At 37.8% G+C, this 16,360-nt stretch overlaps 1 protein-coding gene across 11 annotated transcripts in view; it reads left to right on the top strand.

The window, feature by feature from the left end:
• LOC138696316 (uncharacterized) overlaps positions 1-16,360 on the top strand; it is an 85,459-nt gene that overhangs the window by 47,164 nt on the left and 21,935 nt on the right. For 6 of the 11 annotated variants that reach the window (XR_011331322.1, XR_011331323.1, XM_069821105.1 and 3 more), the window contains exons 1-2: positions 8,913-9,521; positions 12,290-12,598. Coding sequence is in view for 6 of the 11 variants with exons in the window: in XM_069821105.1 (XP_069677206.1) it covers positions 9,063-9,521; positions 12,290-12,598 (768 nt within the window). In the remaining 5 variants the exon portion in view is untranslated. Of the gene's footprint in view, positions 1-2,224; positions 2,409-2,516; positions 2,958-7,344; positions 7,819-8,467; positions 9,522-12,289; positions 12,599-16,360 lie in introns of those variants that run through there. The other 5 variants (XR_011331319.1, XR_011331320.1, XR_011331321.1 and 2 more) reach the window with 2 other exon arrangements.

Below are 16,360 nucleotides of genomic sequence, written 5' to 3' on the forward strand. Positions count from 1 at the left end.
TCTTGCAAATTACTTATCATCATTCATTCATCCATCACTAATTCCCAAAGTAATGCCAAAGGCAATGTAGGTACCCAGCAAGATATTTCACTACGTTTTGATTAACATCATTTTCTTTGTGCTCGAGTTTTCTTATAATAATGTTGCCTCCTCATATTGAATGGCAATTGGAAGTCCTAACAACATACGCGCACAATTCAGTTGTAACGAATTATAAAAGTCGTCATCATAGTTAATATCCTGGGATGTATGATGTTCATTTACTGTAGGTGGGCTACATTCAACTTACACTGATGCACCACAAGAAAAAGGGATTTTCTTGGTGCCTTTTAAGTAACAGAATTCAAATTCTATTATTTATTTTATTTATTTATTTAACCTGGTAGAAATAAGGCCATCAGGTCTTCTCTTCCCCTCTAGCAGGGGATTACAACTACAATATTAAGAATACAATTACAATTACAATTAATATTAAATTTACAAATACAGTAAAAATCAAAGTACTAAAAGATTAACTGATTAATAAAAGCTAGACAGTTTATTGTAAAAGTTAAGAAGAGAGAAGCATTTCTTTTATTGATTAAGTAAAAATTAAACCTTATGCAGTAAGAAAATACTTAATAAGCTTGCTTTTGAACGCTACTAAATTCCGACAGTCTCTGATGTCTCTGGGTAGGGTATTCCACAAGCGCGAGAGCGAGATAGTGTATGATGAATACGATGATGTCTTATGTGTTGATATGGCTAGTATGCGGCTATTTTGCGTGCGTGTGAAGAGATTATGATATGATGACAGGTAACTGAAACGGGAGGCAGGGTAGGCAGGTGTAGAAGTGTGAAGGACTTGGAAAAGGAGAACAATAGAATGAAAATTTCTACGTTTGTTAAGCCATAGCCAGTTTAGAGTTTGGAAGGATGGGGTAATGTGGTCAGCGCGATGGACATCGCAGACGAAGCGAACACAAGAATTATGAACACGTTGTAATTTTTGCGACTGGTTGACATTGAGGTCAGTCAGTAGAAAATCACAATAATCGAAGTGGGGCATTACTAGTGTTTCCACTAGTATTTTCTTGAGTGATAGCGGAACGAATTTTCGAATGCTGTTTAAGGAATGTAGTATGGAAAGCAATTTTTTGGTAGTATGGGTTCCTTAGTTATTCCAGTTTAAATGCTTATCAAAGTAAACTCCAAGGTTTTTAACACAGGAAGCAAAAGGGATTATTGTGTCTTTTAACTTGACTGGAAGAGCAGGAGTAATATTGCATAATAGACGTTGATGTCCCACTAGGATTGCTTGTGATTTTCTTGCATTGAGGGTCAAACCAAACTTTCTGGCCCATGCAGATACAGATTCAAGGTCCTCGTTAAGATTTTGTATTGTGTCATTGAGTGAGTCAGGGGTTGTATGGATATAGATTTGTAAATCGTCTGCGTAGAGGTGATGCTTACAGTGCTGTAGAGTCGAGGGGATGTCATTTACGTAAATAGTGAATAGCAGTGGTGATAGAACAGATCCCTGTGGGATTCCAGAATCAACGATATGCCATGAGGAAGTTCGACTTCCAATGGAAACACACTGCTGACGTTCGCTGAGATAAGAGGAGAACCAAGAAACTGTGCTTTCAGATAGTTGGAGTGATCGTAATTTTCTCGTCAGTAAGTCGATATTTACAGTGTCAAACGCTTTACTGTGGACGTAGTCGGCATTTTAACTTTGGGTAAAGGGCGCACAAAGGCATTTTTCCAAGGTTTAGGAAAAATGGATGTCGTCAGCGAAGCGTTGAAAATGTGTGTCAGTGTTGGTAAGATTACGTCAATAAGTTGGTTTATCATTGGGATACTAATGTTGTCAGAACCTATCGCTTTGGATTGTATACCTCAAGGGGATGGATTGTTATAAAAATTCACTGAAATGCTGCAAGAGGTCAAATAACTTTATTGTCAAACACCTGGTATTAGAAAACAACAACAACATATTTTCTGTTCCTGTACATAGCCTATATTAAATTAAAGATATAACTTACTAAGGTCTAACTTGAGAATTGTGAAGATAACTTTTGGTCATTGGCTGGCACTCTGATGGAACAGGTATTATGACAGTGCATTGTGATTTGTTTCATTATGTGATAATTTGATAAGGATTTAACACGTCATTATGCTAGCAGTTGAAAGTGTGGTCAGAGACGAACCTGACTGATGCTGTAATTGCTTGTTTGAGCAGGACGAAGGTTGCTTCAACGCATGGGAACCACAATGTGTATGTAACGGACTTGAATACAGGGAAGAATGTGAACACATTGTCAGGTCACCCCCGCACTCCTTGGTGCATTGCATTCCACCCTTCATCCAATCAGATTCTTGCATCAGGCTGCTTGGGAGGTCAGGTTCGAGTGTGGGACTTGCATGTAAGTATGAAACTTTGAAGTTTATATTTGGCTGTTGTTGGCCTCGTTTTATATTTCAGCAATGGGAGACGCATAACACATTTACCTGACAGTCCTCTTCTATTGCAGGGTGGCAGTGAGATTTGGACAGCAGAGAGTCAGACTGTTATTGCATCACTGGCATTCCACCCCACAGACCGGATGTTGGTGATTGCCACATACAATGAGCTGCACTTCTGGGACTGGAGTCAACCTATTCCGTTCACAAAGTGCTACACCTCCAATGAAAAGGAGAAAGTGCGGTTTGTGGCATTTGACCCGCTGGGACACAAGCTCATCACAGGTATCTCAAATGCACCACACAACCAAACGCAGTGGGACAGAGTTGCAGCCCCAGCACGTCAGGGGTCAAACACACCATCAACATCGCACTCCCCCCACCAGCGTTCGACTATGATGCCCCCTGAGCAGGAAAGACGCATCACAGTGTGCTACCGCTCACTTGTCGAGCAGTATGAGCAACTGGTGCAACGGTACTACGACCTGTCCCGCTCTAGGACCACACCAACAGTGAGTGACAATGAAAATAGATTATTCAGTAAAACTTCACTTATACTTTTTTATGGGGGTCCAAAGAAGAAAACGTATAAGTAAGAAAAAAGTATAACTGAAGTGACATTTAATAACATACAATTTTCAATTATAAATTTATAACTTCACAGTTAAGCTGTCTTTGAGTTTATAATATACATACTACGTCTTCAAGTTAAATCTACGTACAGAAAGAATGTGAATCACCGTTCCCTCTCCCTCTCGCCTTTGCAACCTACAAGTAAATACTAAGGTGATAAAGAGGTGTTTACTGTTCGTGCCAGCGAGTTGTATGAGATAGTGATGAATACACGTGTATAGGAGATGCTGAAAGTGTTGTACCCATATAAATATTGTGTTGTACCTATGTAAAGTGCAGTAATCGCTAATTTTGATAGGCTATTTTATCCAGTTTCAGATCGTCTTCTGTAAAGTGGATACTCAATATTGTATAGTTAATTATTGCATGAGGTATGCCTCAACTATTATTGCTAATATTAATATTATGCACCGTATTTCTTACACACATTACCTCACTCATTGCATTATCTCTTGTAACATGACCTCACTCACAGATGAAACTGTAGGTTGTATATTAACAACGAGCTACTAGCACTCGTCTCTTGCATTCACAGGACGAAAATTTAACTTGGGGGCGTAGTAGTAATCAAATTTATAACACACATTCTTGAAGAATGTAACATTATTTGCAGAAAATCTTATCTGCTTAGAGAAGCATTTCGCAATAATTTTTTTGTTAGGCATATAATATTTAAAAGTTCAACTTGCCATATATACTACAGTTTAATAATTTTCATGAACTTGCAGTGTTAGAAATAATTGTAACAGCTAATAGAACTGTAATAATTATTAGTGACAAATTAGAATTAATTTAAGTACACAAAATAAATAATATTATACATGTTAGGCATGTAACAGAGAAAAGACATGGAAAAAATTCATTTTGTGAATATAAGAAATTTTTCTGAAGTTTTTGGACAAAATTGATAAATATAATATTTGTTGGTAGTCTATCTTTGCTTTATGATTTTATGGTAGTCAGACTTTATTGCTACATTTCTATAATTTTCTATATGTGAAAGAATGTGTTAGGTATGTGACATTTTGTCCACATGAAAGTTAACTGTCATACAACTTAAAAACTGATAAAAAATATACCACAGCTGCACTAGAAAACAAGAATAAAGGATTATTTAATCATACGGACTTGTAAAGGAGACACTGGAGATGTTAAAATCAAGACCAAGGTGTTGGGCTGACATTCACAACTTAGTTACATTCGTCAGAGAATTAATTTGATTGCCAAATATGTAACAATAAGGTGTGAGTCTTAAACACATGTTATAGTTAGAAAGTCCAACAGCGAAAATCAATTAGCCTCTTCTGCCAGGGGCTGGTTTGGATAACTGTCCCTATGTTGCTCTCATCACCCAGAACTTACTCATCTTGGACATCCGGCCAAAGATGGAACACACTGCCTCAATTTTTGTCCTTGTAAATTTGATGTGTGTGTCAGTCTTGGTAATGCTAATACTTTACAGTTTTTTTTTTTGTGCAAAAACTGACTAGGGCCCAATGTTTTTGTGAAACTGGCCATCTCCTTCTCATAATCATTTGGCATAGCACATGAAGTATGTATTGGAAGCTATGAGGGTCTCAAAATTTGAGTTTGCATCTTGTTGCATACTGTAATTCACAAATATGTTGCTGTTGCCTATAAATGATGAATTTAAGCTAGCACAGATGTGGTGTGGTATTTCACTGCATTTTGCATAATGCTAAGCTAATGTCCTTGGCACTTTCTTCACATCTTGCCATTGTTCCTCCAGGTCGACTGTAAGATGAAGGGAAATACAAAATGCATTAATTTTTCACTATCTTTGAAGCAATTTCCTTGCAATACACTCAGCCATATCATCAGCCAACTCTGTTAACAGCATCCTTTCCATGAAATGTTTCAAAGAAGGTCCAGTCTGCTTAAATTGTGATACTGCCCCATCAGCCCAATAATACCAGAAAGGAACCTTCATGCCTCTCTGTTGAAAGTCAGATGAAATAGCTTTATGAAAAGCAACAACAGCATCTTTGTCATGATGTGGAGATTCAGATACATCATCATATTATGAAGCTGCCCTAGTTCTTTACTGTTGGGATCATGATGGTACCAAAGCTGTGAATATTACGACAGTTTCAGTACCTCAGTGAGATTGCATAATTTCATTTTGAAATTTGATCATACAGTATATCACAGGATATTCTGTTCAATCTTGTCGCATCTATCTTTTTTCATGCTTGAGGAGAAATTTTATGCGTAGTGATGGCTTGTTGCTGCTTTTGTATTTTTTATCGATCTTGCTGTTGACCTTGTGGTCTTTTCTTCCTGCAGCTCTTTTGCATTGCTGTTCCTTTACAGCCAATGTAACACTGTGACGATCCTATTTGCTTTTCTCTTGTTGCTTTGCATTATAATGTTGTTCTTCTTCACCTGCTGGCTTCTTTCTCTACTTGTCATCTAAATTTTCGAGGTGTTGAAGACATGGTCACCAAGATTTAAACTACTGTATGGAAGAGTAATAATGAAAAAGATCAAATTTACAGTAGGAGCATATCTATTAACACCACAGTAAATGCAGACAATAGAATATGTCACATGCATAACAAAATGCTAACATTCCATATTTCAGGAATAAACATAGAGAAGAGTTGAATGTGCCTTATGATGGAGTTAGAGCACAGATCACAATTCAGAAACACTTTTTCAATATTTCAGCACTCAAAAATTAGTTCTGAATTTTAGGTATGTGACAAGAGACACATGTACAAACAAATTGTAGGTTAGCCATCTTTGTCACATGCCGTACACAAATTCTGAAATTTTCGTGTTTACAGTGACACCATTTCTGATACGTGAATTATTGATAGTTAATTTTGGTATATTTGAAAAGTACATATCATTAGCTTTCATTTCATATGCCACTTGTGTAATTTTATTTAACTTGAAAATTCACACATTATGTCCAAAATACTGTGAAATGTCCCTAGAGCTAATGTTGGCTGGTATATTACATTTCAAACTCCAATCCAGAAAATTTTATGACATTGACTTACCTTGTTCTTTCAGAGTGATCTTCATTTAGTAACATGTGATTATTTTAATTTAATAAAGTCAGTTATTTTAGACTTGTCCCTAAGGAATAAACCATGCCCCCAAATTGTAATAATTGTTCCATAATTTGTTCAGTTACATCATGATGTGTTACGAAATGTTACATTGTTAGCAGTAAGTGTCAGTAAAGGATACAAGATTGGTAAAGGAAAGTATGGGCAGTTTCGAATTTCAAAGTGGATCGCATTTTAACAATGGACATGTACTGTATTTTCGCGTTATTACATTTTCATGGCAAACCTAATTTCAGGTAAACTTGATTTAGAAGTATAGGAATTTTGCCAGGACTTCGGGGGGGGGGACTTGTAAGCATGAAAAATCTACAATTGCAAAACGTATGAAAGAAGTTTTACTGTATTACATTATTTTTACTATGGTTATTATTTAAAAGGCCACAGATGTTTAATAAACTAAATGATAAGTTTGTTGCTGGTAGATATGAGTAGCTCATGGTCTTAAAAATCTGAGGTTCTTTCCTTTTGTAAAGTTAATTCTTAATGCCTCAGATGTGATCATCTAAGACCTTTTGGAATTCTATTTAGTCTGATAGATTTGAATTCAATTTATACTGTGGGTGCACTAGTAAAGTGGAATTCATAGTCATAGGATGGTATTACAGAATAATGCTTAGCAGTAGAATTGTTGCATGATTCTACTTTAGATACTAGTACCAAAACAATACCAGAACACACAGTTGGGGTTTTGCTAGAAAAGTGTCTATTATCTTAGAATAGTGGATGATTCAAACTCTGTTGAGAGTTTTTAATGTTGTAAGGATTTTTATGTACCATAATTCATAAACTTAATGTGTTAAAGAACTTAGCTGCATCTACACAGTTCAGTTTTCATGTGCATACGCATGCATTCTGGAAAAATAATGAAAGAATCAATTTTAAAACGTGCATTCAATTAAGATGCATGAAGATTTTGTGTCTACATGGTATGCCATTTGAATGTCATCTTCACTACGTATATATATGTATGAATTATATTACACATCAATCTTATATGTATTGCTTGAATGCATAAAGTTGAAAGAAAAGTAGATGCATCTTAAGTCTTACTTCTACCACCTTTTCTCCTAAAGGAGACCACACTTTTGTTTTTTCATCCTAATAACATGGGAAGGAAGGAAAGAAGAATAATCTTTAAAATTGAGTCCTGATTCTGCTGTAACAGATGGATCGAGGTACTGATCCAATGGACCTGTCAGAATCTTCAACCCCCGGGACGGGAGGTACACAGGTGCAGTCACACAATCGAGGTGTTAACAGATTTCTGCTGCAAGACAACAGTGGTGCCAGTGCCAGTGCCAATGCCAATGCCAATGCCAGTGCCAATGCCAGTGCTAGTGCTAGTGCCAGTGCCAGTAGTAGCAGCAGCAGTAGCAGTAGTAGTAGCAGTGGTGGCAGCAGCAGCAGTAGTGCAGACAGCAACAGCAACAACAATCGCAGCAACCCACGACCTGGCACCAGTGGTAGAACATTGCGCAACATGCTGAGCAATATACTGATACAGCGGGCACAACAAAGGGCAGCTGCCTTAAACTCTACAGACACACCTACTGCCACAAGGCGGTTCAGTATCAGTTGTGACAGACCCTCACAGGCTAACAGCACCACACGGGATGCTAGTGTGGGACCGGCAGCACAGGTGAATGCTTGAACACTAGCTTTTATGACATGCTTTAGACGTACCATAACAATAAATATATATTGTTCATTCTTTACTTAAATTATAAATATTTTGCTTATATAGTGGAACCACATTGCATCATTCCCGTTATCGTCAATTTTCCGCCTTTTTCATCTCTCTTTTTGGTCCTGGAAATAGTTCCATATAAAAATTTTGTTCTGTACTTGAAAGTTTATACAGAAATATGAATACTAATATCACAGGTATTTACAGCGCATAATTAATCTTTTAGTTTAGTATTTCAAACTTTACTAATACTGTGTTGTATGTTGATGTGTAGCCATTTGCGTGTCTGCTTACTTTTTGGCGATTATGATGAATCCTGTTCAGAGGTTGGAGCACCCATAGATCGGATTCTGTTAGCCCATTGTGATAGAATGACATATGAGTATGGAAGTAGGCAGGATGGGTGAAGATGAAGTTGATAATGACAGCGAAATGAACCCAATGTCCAGTGTCGAAAGTTACCCAGTGTTAGGTTGAGGGAAAACCCGACAAAGTTCAATCTAAACCTCTCTCAAAACAACTATAAGAGAGTATATTAGGTTATTGTTATATCTTCAGTTCATCAACTGTAGTTTGAGAGTTGTTAATCACATGTTCACAGGCTGTGGCTGCAGATTCTTCTGACCAGGACTGTCTGTTCTCACGTTTGCGTGAGCATTCCCCCTGCACACCAGAGAGGCCGCGCAGATTCTTTGTGTCGCAACGTTCTGCCTTTCAACCACGGATTCCTCGTTCGGACCAGCAGGCACATTCTGAACCACGACCCCATGCCCCTCGACGTGGCTATGTTCTCCAACGACGATTCTTTGAGGAAGACACTACATCGGATGTAGGTGTGCGCTATGGTATCCAGCTGCTGAGTCGTCACATTGACAACATGCAGCGCCTGTGTCGGGCACGCCTTGAGATCCTCCAGTTGCAACAGATCCGACGTATGTGGGAAGATCTGCAACGCCAGATCCGCTCCTTGCATGTGGCAGTACGTGAGAGTACATTCGCACTCACTGACTCTCCTGCAGCGGCCAGGGGCCGGAGGAGATTCAGACTGTACTCGCACCCCCGTGAGGAGGGTAGCCCTTCTGAACAGGGATCCCATATCCCCAGCGTGAGCCAGATGATGGAGCTGGCACGCATCAGTGACAGGGGGCCCTCCCCTGGTAGCAGCCAACGGCCAGAGCAGGGTCCAGCAACTCAAGATGGCTCACACACACAAGGAAACACTGGCTCGCCTACATGCACAGTTTGCAGCACTCTCGCGTTTAAAATATGTGGTGGGTAAGACCAATGGCGAGCCCCCTCGACGGAATGCGGGAGAGTCATCAGTTTCACAAAGTGCCAAGACCCCAAACTCGGATTGTGGGGGCCCTTCCTCTCAACCTGACACTGCAGAGGGTGAGAGTGGAGAGAGCAGTGACAAGGGATCTCCTTGTAAGAGGAAGCGGGCAGAGGACACTGAGGCTGGCAGCAGTGGTAGTGGGAACAGCTGGTTACCCCCATATAGCTCTCACCAGCAGCGCTTGATTCGCTATAGTCGTCGAGTACACCTGCGTCGCCCTCGGTTGCTGGCACTTGGGTCCCGGCCTAAGCTGGGCTGTGGCAACTCTTCACCACGCAGCATATTCAGGCAGCACATTAGACCCTGGGCTGCAACACAGGTGAGTAGTCCTGTGTCACTAATAATATTTATGTGCCCCTTCATTAATTCTGCATGTGTTCAATATCATTTATTAGTCTGTCGTGACTTTTCTTTTTTGTTTCTCCTTGGAGTAGTTGACGAGGGAAAATAGGAATCAGTTTTTAAAAAAGTCTGAAGGATTTGGTGATGAGGCAGGAAATTGAAAATACAATGAAGCTTCGATTATTGCTGTCTTTAGCTATCATTTCTGCTGTCATTTAATAGCACTGAACTAGTTATCGTTGAAATTCCACTAACCATAATTTTTTTCAGATAATGTTTCTCCTGCATGACCAACATTTCTCAAGCACCTTCACATAAGCCCAAGGGTTTTGTAATGTTTATAACGCAGCTAGGCCTGGTTTGGGGGTGGTTTTACAGTTCACACAATTGATTAGTAAGGAGTTGGATCATAGCTGTCAATGAAGTTTGTTGATTGTTGCTGGAGTAGTGATAATGGTTGTTGTATTTTAAACAAAATGGCTCCAGTAAGTACTTACTACAAGGGTCTAAACAATAAAGAGATTTAGAAGCGTTTTTTCTTTACAAGATAAATTGAATATTGCCAATGATTTTGAAGCAAGTAAATGAATTGTGGACATAATCTATGCTTACAAAATTCCATGATTAGAACAGTCTTCAATGAAAAGAATATATATAGGCTAAAAACTTCCCTGAAATGTTTATGTTAATGTTGTCAGTTCAAAATGGCAGAAAATTATAAAACAAAATAAGCTGATAGAAAAATTTATCTCAGATACAATTTTATTTGCTGGTGACCAGGTGATAATGCCAGTCACAGAAGATGATATGCAAAGGTGGTACATGCCTTGACTGACAGTCACAGGATGTGACCTGAGAATATATCAGAAAATAAAACAGAGATGATGGCTCTAAAAAGTAAAACAAATTCATTCATTCCTAGTTTTCTGCCCAAGGGCAAGTCTTTCACTGCAAACCCAGCATTCTTCAATCTTCCCTATTTTCTGCACTTCTTTTTGTCTCTGCATACAATCCATATCTCTTAATGTCGTCTGTCATCTGATATTTCCTTTTGCCTCGAACTTTTCTCCTGTTCACCATTCCTTCCAGTGACCCAGCCAATTCCTTTTTCTCTTCTGATCAGTTTCAGCATTATCTTTTCTTCACCCACTCCTTCCAACACAGCAACATTTCTTACTCTGTCTGTCCATTTCACGTAATACCATTCTTCTCCATAGCGACATTTCAAATGCTTCTAGTCACTTCTCTTCACTTGGTCGTATTGTCCATGTTTCTGCCCCATACAATGCCACACTTCAAACAAAGCACTTCACTAGTCTCTTCCTTAGTTCTTTTTCCAGAGGTCCGCAGAAGATGCTCCTTTTCTATTAAAAGCTTCCTTGGCCATTGCTATCCTCCTTTTGACTTCTTGGCAACAGCTCATGTTACTGCTTATAGTACACCCCAAGTATTTGAAGCTGTCCACTTGCTCTATTGCCTTATTTAGAATTCTCAAGTTTATCTTCTGTATTTCTCTTCATGGTTCAGAAATTTTGTCTTTAAATAAATAAATAAATAAATAAATCAATAAGTAAATAAATAACTAAATAAGTAACTAAGTAAATAAATACGAGATGAAGTTTCTCAGCAGGTTTATCTAAATAATGTTCAAATTAACAGAATAAATTGTGTCAAAGACCTTGGCGTATTCATTGACAGTAAACTGTATTTTCGCAATCATGTTAATTACCATTTACAATCATGCAATTAGAATGTTCAGAATAATTTTTATGTAGTGTCTTGAAGCCACAGCTGGGAAAGAACAATGTGTTCTGCAAGAATTTTGGAAGGAATATGTTATAAAAATACTATTGACTGTATGTAACAAGCATATGATGTATGAAAGTATTACTCTAGCATGAGGTGACATCAGCTCTTGTTTAAATGCTGCATGGAGGCAATTATCACCTTAATGTGTTGCTAATTTTACTGCTTTTAAACAGGAAACTTGTTTAAATAATCAACATTATTCGTTTGGGCTATTAGTTAGGTTTTAATGAAATGGCAGTTGATACACATCATAAAGACAGAACATCTTATTTTACTGAATGAACACATGGCAACAAAGGACTACAAAGAAAAAGAATTAAATTTGGAAAAACATTGACTACTGAAAAGATTAATTCTTCAAGAAGAACCTCGAAAGTGCCCTCTTGATTTCAAGAAAGCCTTACACTGCTAAAGGGAGATTCTTTATCAAAGGAAGGTTAATGAAGCAACGAATGTTTAATAGTTGTTGCAAGAAACAAGATGATCCAGCCATTACAGAGACCCAAATCGACTTAAACACATACGTAATTTGCTTCATGGATTTATATTTTCCAAGAACATAAAGAACCTTCTTCATTTTTCGATTAATTGTATTTCACTTCCTGCGCATAGTAACATCTTACCTTGTGCTGCATAGTTTTCTAATTTACATTTTTTTACTAAAGAAAATAGTAAAAAGGTAATAAAAAGACATTTAGAAATATAAATGTATTCGTCACATAAAGACTAAAGTCAGCAATATGAGACTTTAAAATTGTTTCATTTTTAATAAACCATATGTAATCTTCAAAATGAATTGTAAAATATGTAATCTGATTTCATATTTTCGAAATATTAATTCATACAAAATAGAAGTCTTCTGAAATATTTTTCATTCGAGAACATTTGAATTCAAGGGACTAATCCTCATATGTGATGTGTGACTCACATGTATAGGTGACAAGCAACGAGGGAGGAGGCAGCACTGGCAGTGGAACATCAAATGGCAGCTGTGAGCAAATGAATAGTGATCCAACAGTATCATCATCTGAGGTGTCAGTGTCAGACCAGAGCTCTTCTCCCTCAGATGAAGTGTCCCAGCAGAGTGGGAACAACACCTCTAGTCATGGAGAAGCACAGCCTGGTCCCAGTAGAACTAACAGGGGTGAGGACACAGTACCCCACGGCATGAAGAGAAAAGCGGAGGCTGGTACCAGTACTGTCTGTCCCAGCACATCCACCAGGCATGAGCCCACAACTTCGGAGGTGAGCCCCTGTTCATAAGTTGTAGCTTTTTAGCATCTCTCATTCTGTTATTTGTGTGTTTGTGGGTTTTTTTTAGTACCATAATTTCCCATAACTATGGTCCATGATACAACCATTCAAATTTTGTACTCATAACGTAGTACCTCATTTATCTATATTTTTGCTGTACTGTAGTTTGAAGTCAAGTCACTGCAGCTATCTACAAACGGTCTATGTTACTTCTACAATGTTCTTTGAATGGTTCTATCGTGGACCATACTTGTGTTCCAGGACCATAGTTATGGGAAATGACGGTACTTCTGGTATTACAATTTAAGTCACTCATAAGTTGTAGCTTTTTAGCATCTCTCATTCTGTTATTTGTGGGTTTGTGGGTTTTTTTTAGTACCATAATTTCCCATAACTATGGTCCATGATACAACCATTCAAATTTTGTACTCATAACGTAGTACCTCGTTTATCTATATTTTTGCTGTACTGTAGTTTGAAGTCAAGTCACTGCAACTATCTACGAACGGTCTATGTTACTTCTACAATGTTCTTTGAATGGTTCTATCGTGAACCATACTTGTGTTCCAGGACCATAGTTATGGGAAATGACGGTATTCTGGTATTACAATTTATGTCAGAACCTCACTCTTAATCTGCATTGTTGCAAGGAGGATGTGATGTATATTGCCTTAGTAAACATCTGTCTATATCTGTTTTTCTGTTATAGTGAGAGTTTGTTTTGTATTGTTTTTGACATTTATACTTTTTAATTTGATCTGTCTCATCACCACCCTACTCCACTTCATTGTCACTTTCACTACAAAGTAAGTGGTTGAATAGAACAAGGTGATACGTTTTGGTGTTTTGTGGAGCGAAATCAATGTAGACACTGATGTTGATGTATGTTTGTGTAAATGTTCAGTACAAAAATGGTGTGACAGTGTGGAAAGAAGTTAAGCGTAAGTTCATGGTAATATACATTTTCCTCATTACATACAGAGTGAGTCAGAACTTTCTCCGCACTGGTGGAATAAGTGAGAGCCCGCTAGATATGGAGAATAGAGTGGTACCACTGGCTGCACTAGTGGAACAAATGAGAGCGCTAGGAACGGAGAATGAATATAAAATCATTATGAAGTGACAGATCCTAAATATGGTAATAAATCAATAATATTGAAATTCCAAAACATTTACCTACTTCTACAGAAGAAGTTGAAAATGTCGTCCATTTTCTTGACGACATAACCCGCTTCACCTTATTTTCAAAATCCTTGTTCAAAGTTTCCTTTCACTGAATTGAAAAAGTTTGTTATTGCATATTTTTATTCATCGATCATGGTAGGATTGATCTGGTACACTTTAGATTTAGCTGCTCCCCAGAATAAATAATCAGGAGGCATTAGTTCAGGGGATCTAAGCTGGCACAGTCCTTGTGAAATTATTATTCTGCCGAAAATCTCTTCTAAAAATTGCTTAGATCGATTAGATGTATGAACTGTGGCACCATCTTTCACCTAATTGCCCAATAGAAAGAAACAATATATCTGAGAAATAAACTTCAGAGTTTACTTTGTCATTAAAAAAAATTGGTCCTATAATGTGTGCTCGCGATATGGGACACCACACCCCAATTTTCTGGGCGTGCAATGGTGATTCATGTATTGCATGATGGTTTTTGCAGGACCAGCTCTGTGTATTCTGGGAATTTACGTAACCTAAAAGATGAACCCAAGCTTCATTTGTAAAGAATGACTTGTCTAACACATCAAACCATGACGATGAGTAAATATTTGAAACCAGACACATAATTTAGTCTTTTCTCATTATCTGTGGGTTTTAGTTCATGCATGACCGATACCATGTACATATGGCTGTAATCCTAGTTCATCCTCTAATCTACACGCACTGGGATAAGATATGTCAGTTTGCTGTGCCAGTTTTCTAACTGATTTGTTAGGGCTTTTTAGCATTCAATCAGAAATATCTAACAGTTTTTCTTCCGTTAAAACTGCAGGTCTCCCTCACCGTGGAGCATCTTGCATGGAGCCTGTCTGGCAAAATTTATTTACCAGATTGGGCACTGTATCCCGATGAGGTAAATTAGAGTTTGGAAAACGTTCTCTAAACTTCTGTTTCACTTTTTTAGTGTATTTGCCACCTTCCACTATAAAAGTTCGTTCTTCAACTGAAAACATTTCACGAAATGTATGCACTTGCTGGCTGTAGGGTTATGTGCTTAAAATTCCATTATGTATTTTTTGTGCTTAAAAGTTGAAAAATATACTTATAAAATTTTCTCAATTGGAAATATATCATACATTATTTTATGATTTATGTGCTTAAAATTTATAAAAACATGTACTTACAACTTAAAAAGTAGTTGCTTAAATTTAAAAGATAAATATTCCTGTCTTCGCCAATTTAAAAATACATTAACAATGAATATTGGTGAAAATATTTGCACTGTTATTCACACTTAAGCTTACATAAATCAGTTTTGTAGTATATACTAGAGTTAAAAATCTTACTGCTGTTATGTTTGAATTTTATATGGCGCATGAAACATGATTCAACAATATTTGCAAAAAGAACTACAAAATTTGGATAACATTTCGCTTGCTGCATAGGAAAAAAAGAAGTTTGTATAAGAGTGTGGAAATTCACTAATACTGACATTTCTTAAAAAAATAAGAAAATATGTACTTATAAGTAAATATTTAAAAAAAAAATGTATTTAAGTGTTCTGAATGCCAAAATATGTGAAAATATGTGTTTCAAAAATCTACCAGGGTATTCAAAATTAGGAGGGTGTATCGGAAAGTAACACACAATTTTTTTCTGTGTTAGTATTGTGGCTGGGATATTGACAGTTCACTGAGATATAGTTTGAAGTTTTCACTACAGACACAATTTGTTTTGTATGTGCAGCTCTAGTGAGAGAAGGGTGAACTACGCAACAAAGATGGCGCACATGTTACTGTCGTCAGCTTGTGAAGAGCAGTGAAGTGTTGTGCGATTTTTGTGAGCCAAAGGACATAACGCGAGTGAAATTTACAGAGACATGTGTGTCGTGTACGAGGAAGGCTGTATGGAGTGTAGCAACACCTTCAGGTGGTGCGCATTCTTCGCAGACAGTTGTGAGAGCCTTTGTGATTCATCACATTCTGGGTGGCCGATAACAGCCGCAACCCAGCGGAATGTCACAGGCATTGAGGCGGCAATTTTGAACAACCGGTGGATCCAACTGTGAACCTTATCTCAGCAGTTCAACATTTCATACCATGCGGTGTATGATATCGTGCATGACACATTGAAATTTCATGAAAGTTAGTGCCCACTGGGTGCCTAAGAACCTGACAGATGACCACAAGGGCCAGCGAATGATGACATGCTTGGACCACTTAAGGTGTTACGCTGCAGAAGAGCATGACTTTCTGAAAGGAATTGTCACTGGTGATGAGTCCTGGGTGTACCACTATATGCTCAAAACAAAACAGGCCTCTATGGAGTAGGAACATGCTGCTTCCCCAGTAAAGAAAACATTCAAAGTGATGCAATCTGCTAAGAAAGTGCTTGTGACAGTGTTCTGGGATATGCATGGTTTTTTGTTTGCTAAACACGGGACCACTGTAAATGCTGTAGCCTACATTCAAACATTTGTGAAGTTGCGTCATGCCCTTCATGACAAACGATATAACATTAATGCTGATGATGTCAAACTTCATGACAGTGCTTGCCTCCATGTTGCGACTTCTGGTCATAAGAAAATCA

This window comes from Periplaneta americana, chromosome 3 (genome assembly GCF_040183065.1).
Source record: "Periplaneta americana isolate PAMFEO1 chromosome 3, P.americana_PAMFEO1_priV1, whole genome shotgun sequence".
NCBI lineage: Eukaryota > Metazoa > Arthropoda > Insecta > Blattodea > Blattidae > Periplaneta > Periplaneta americana.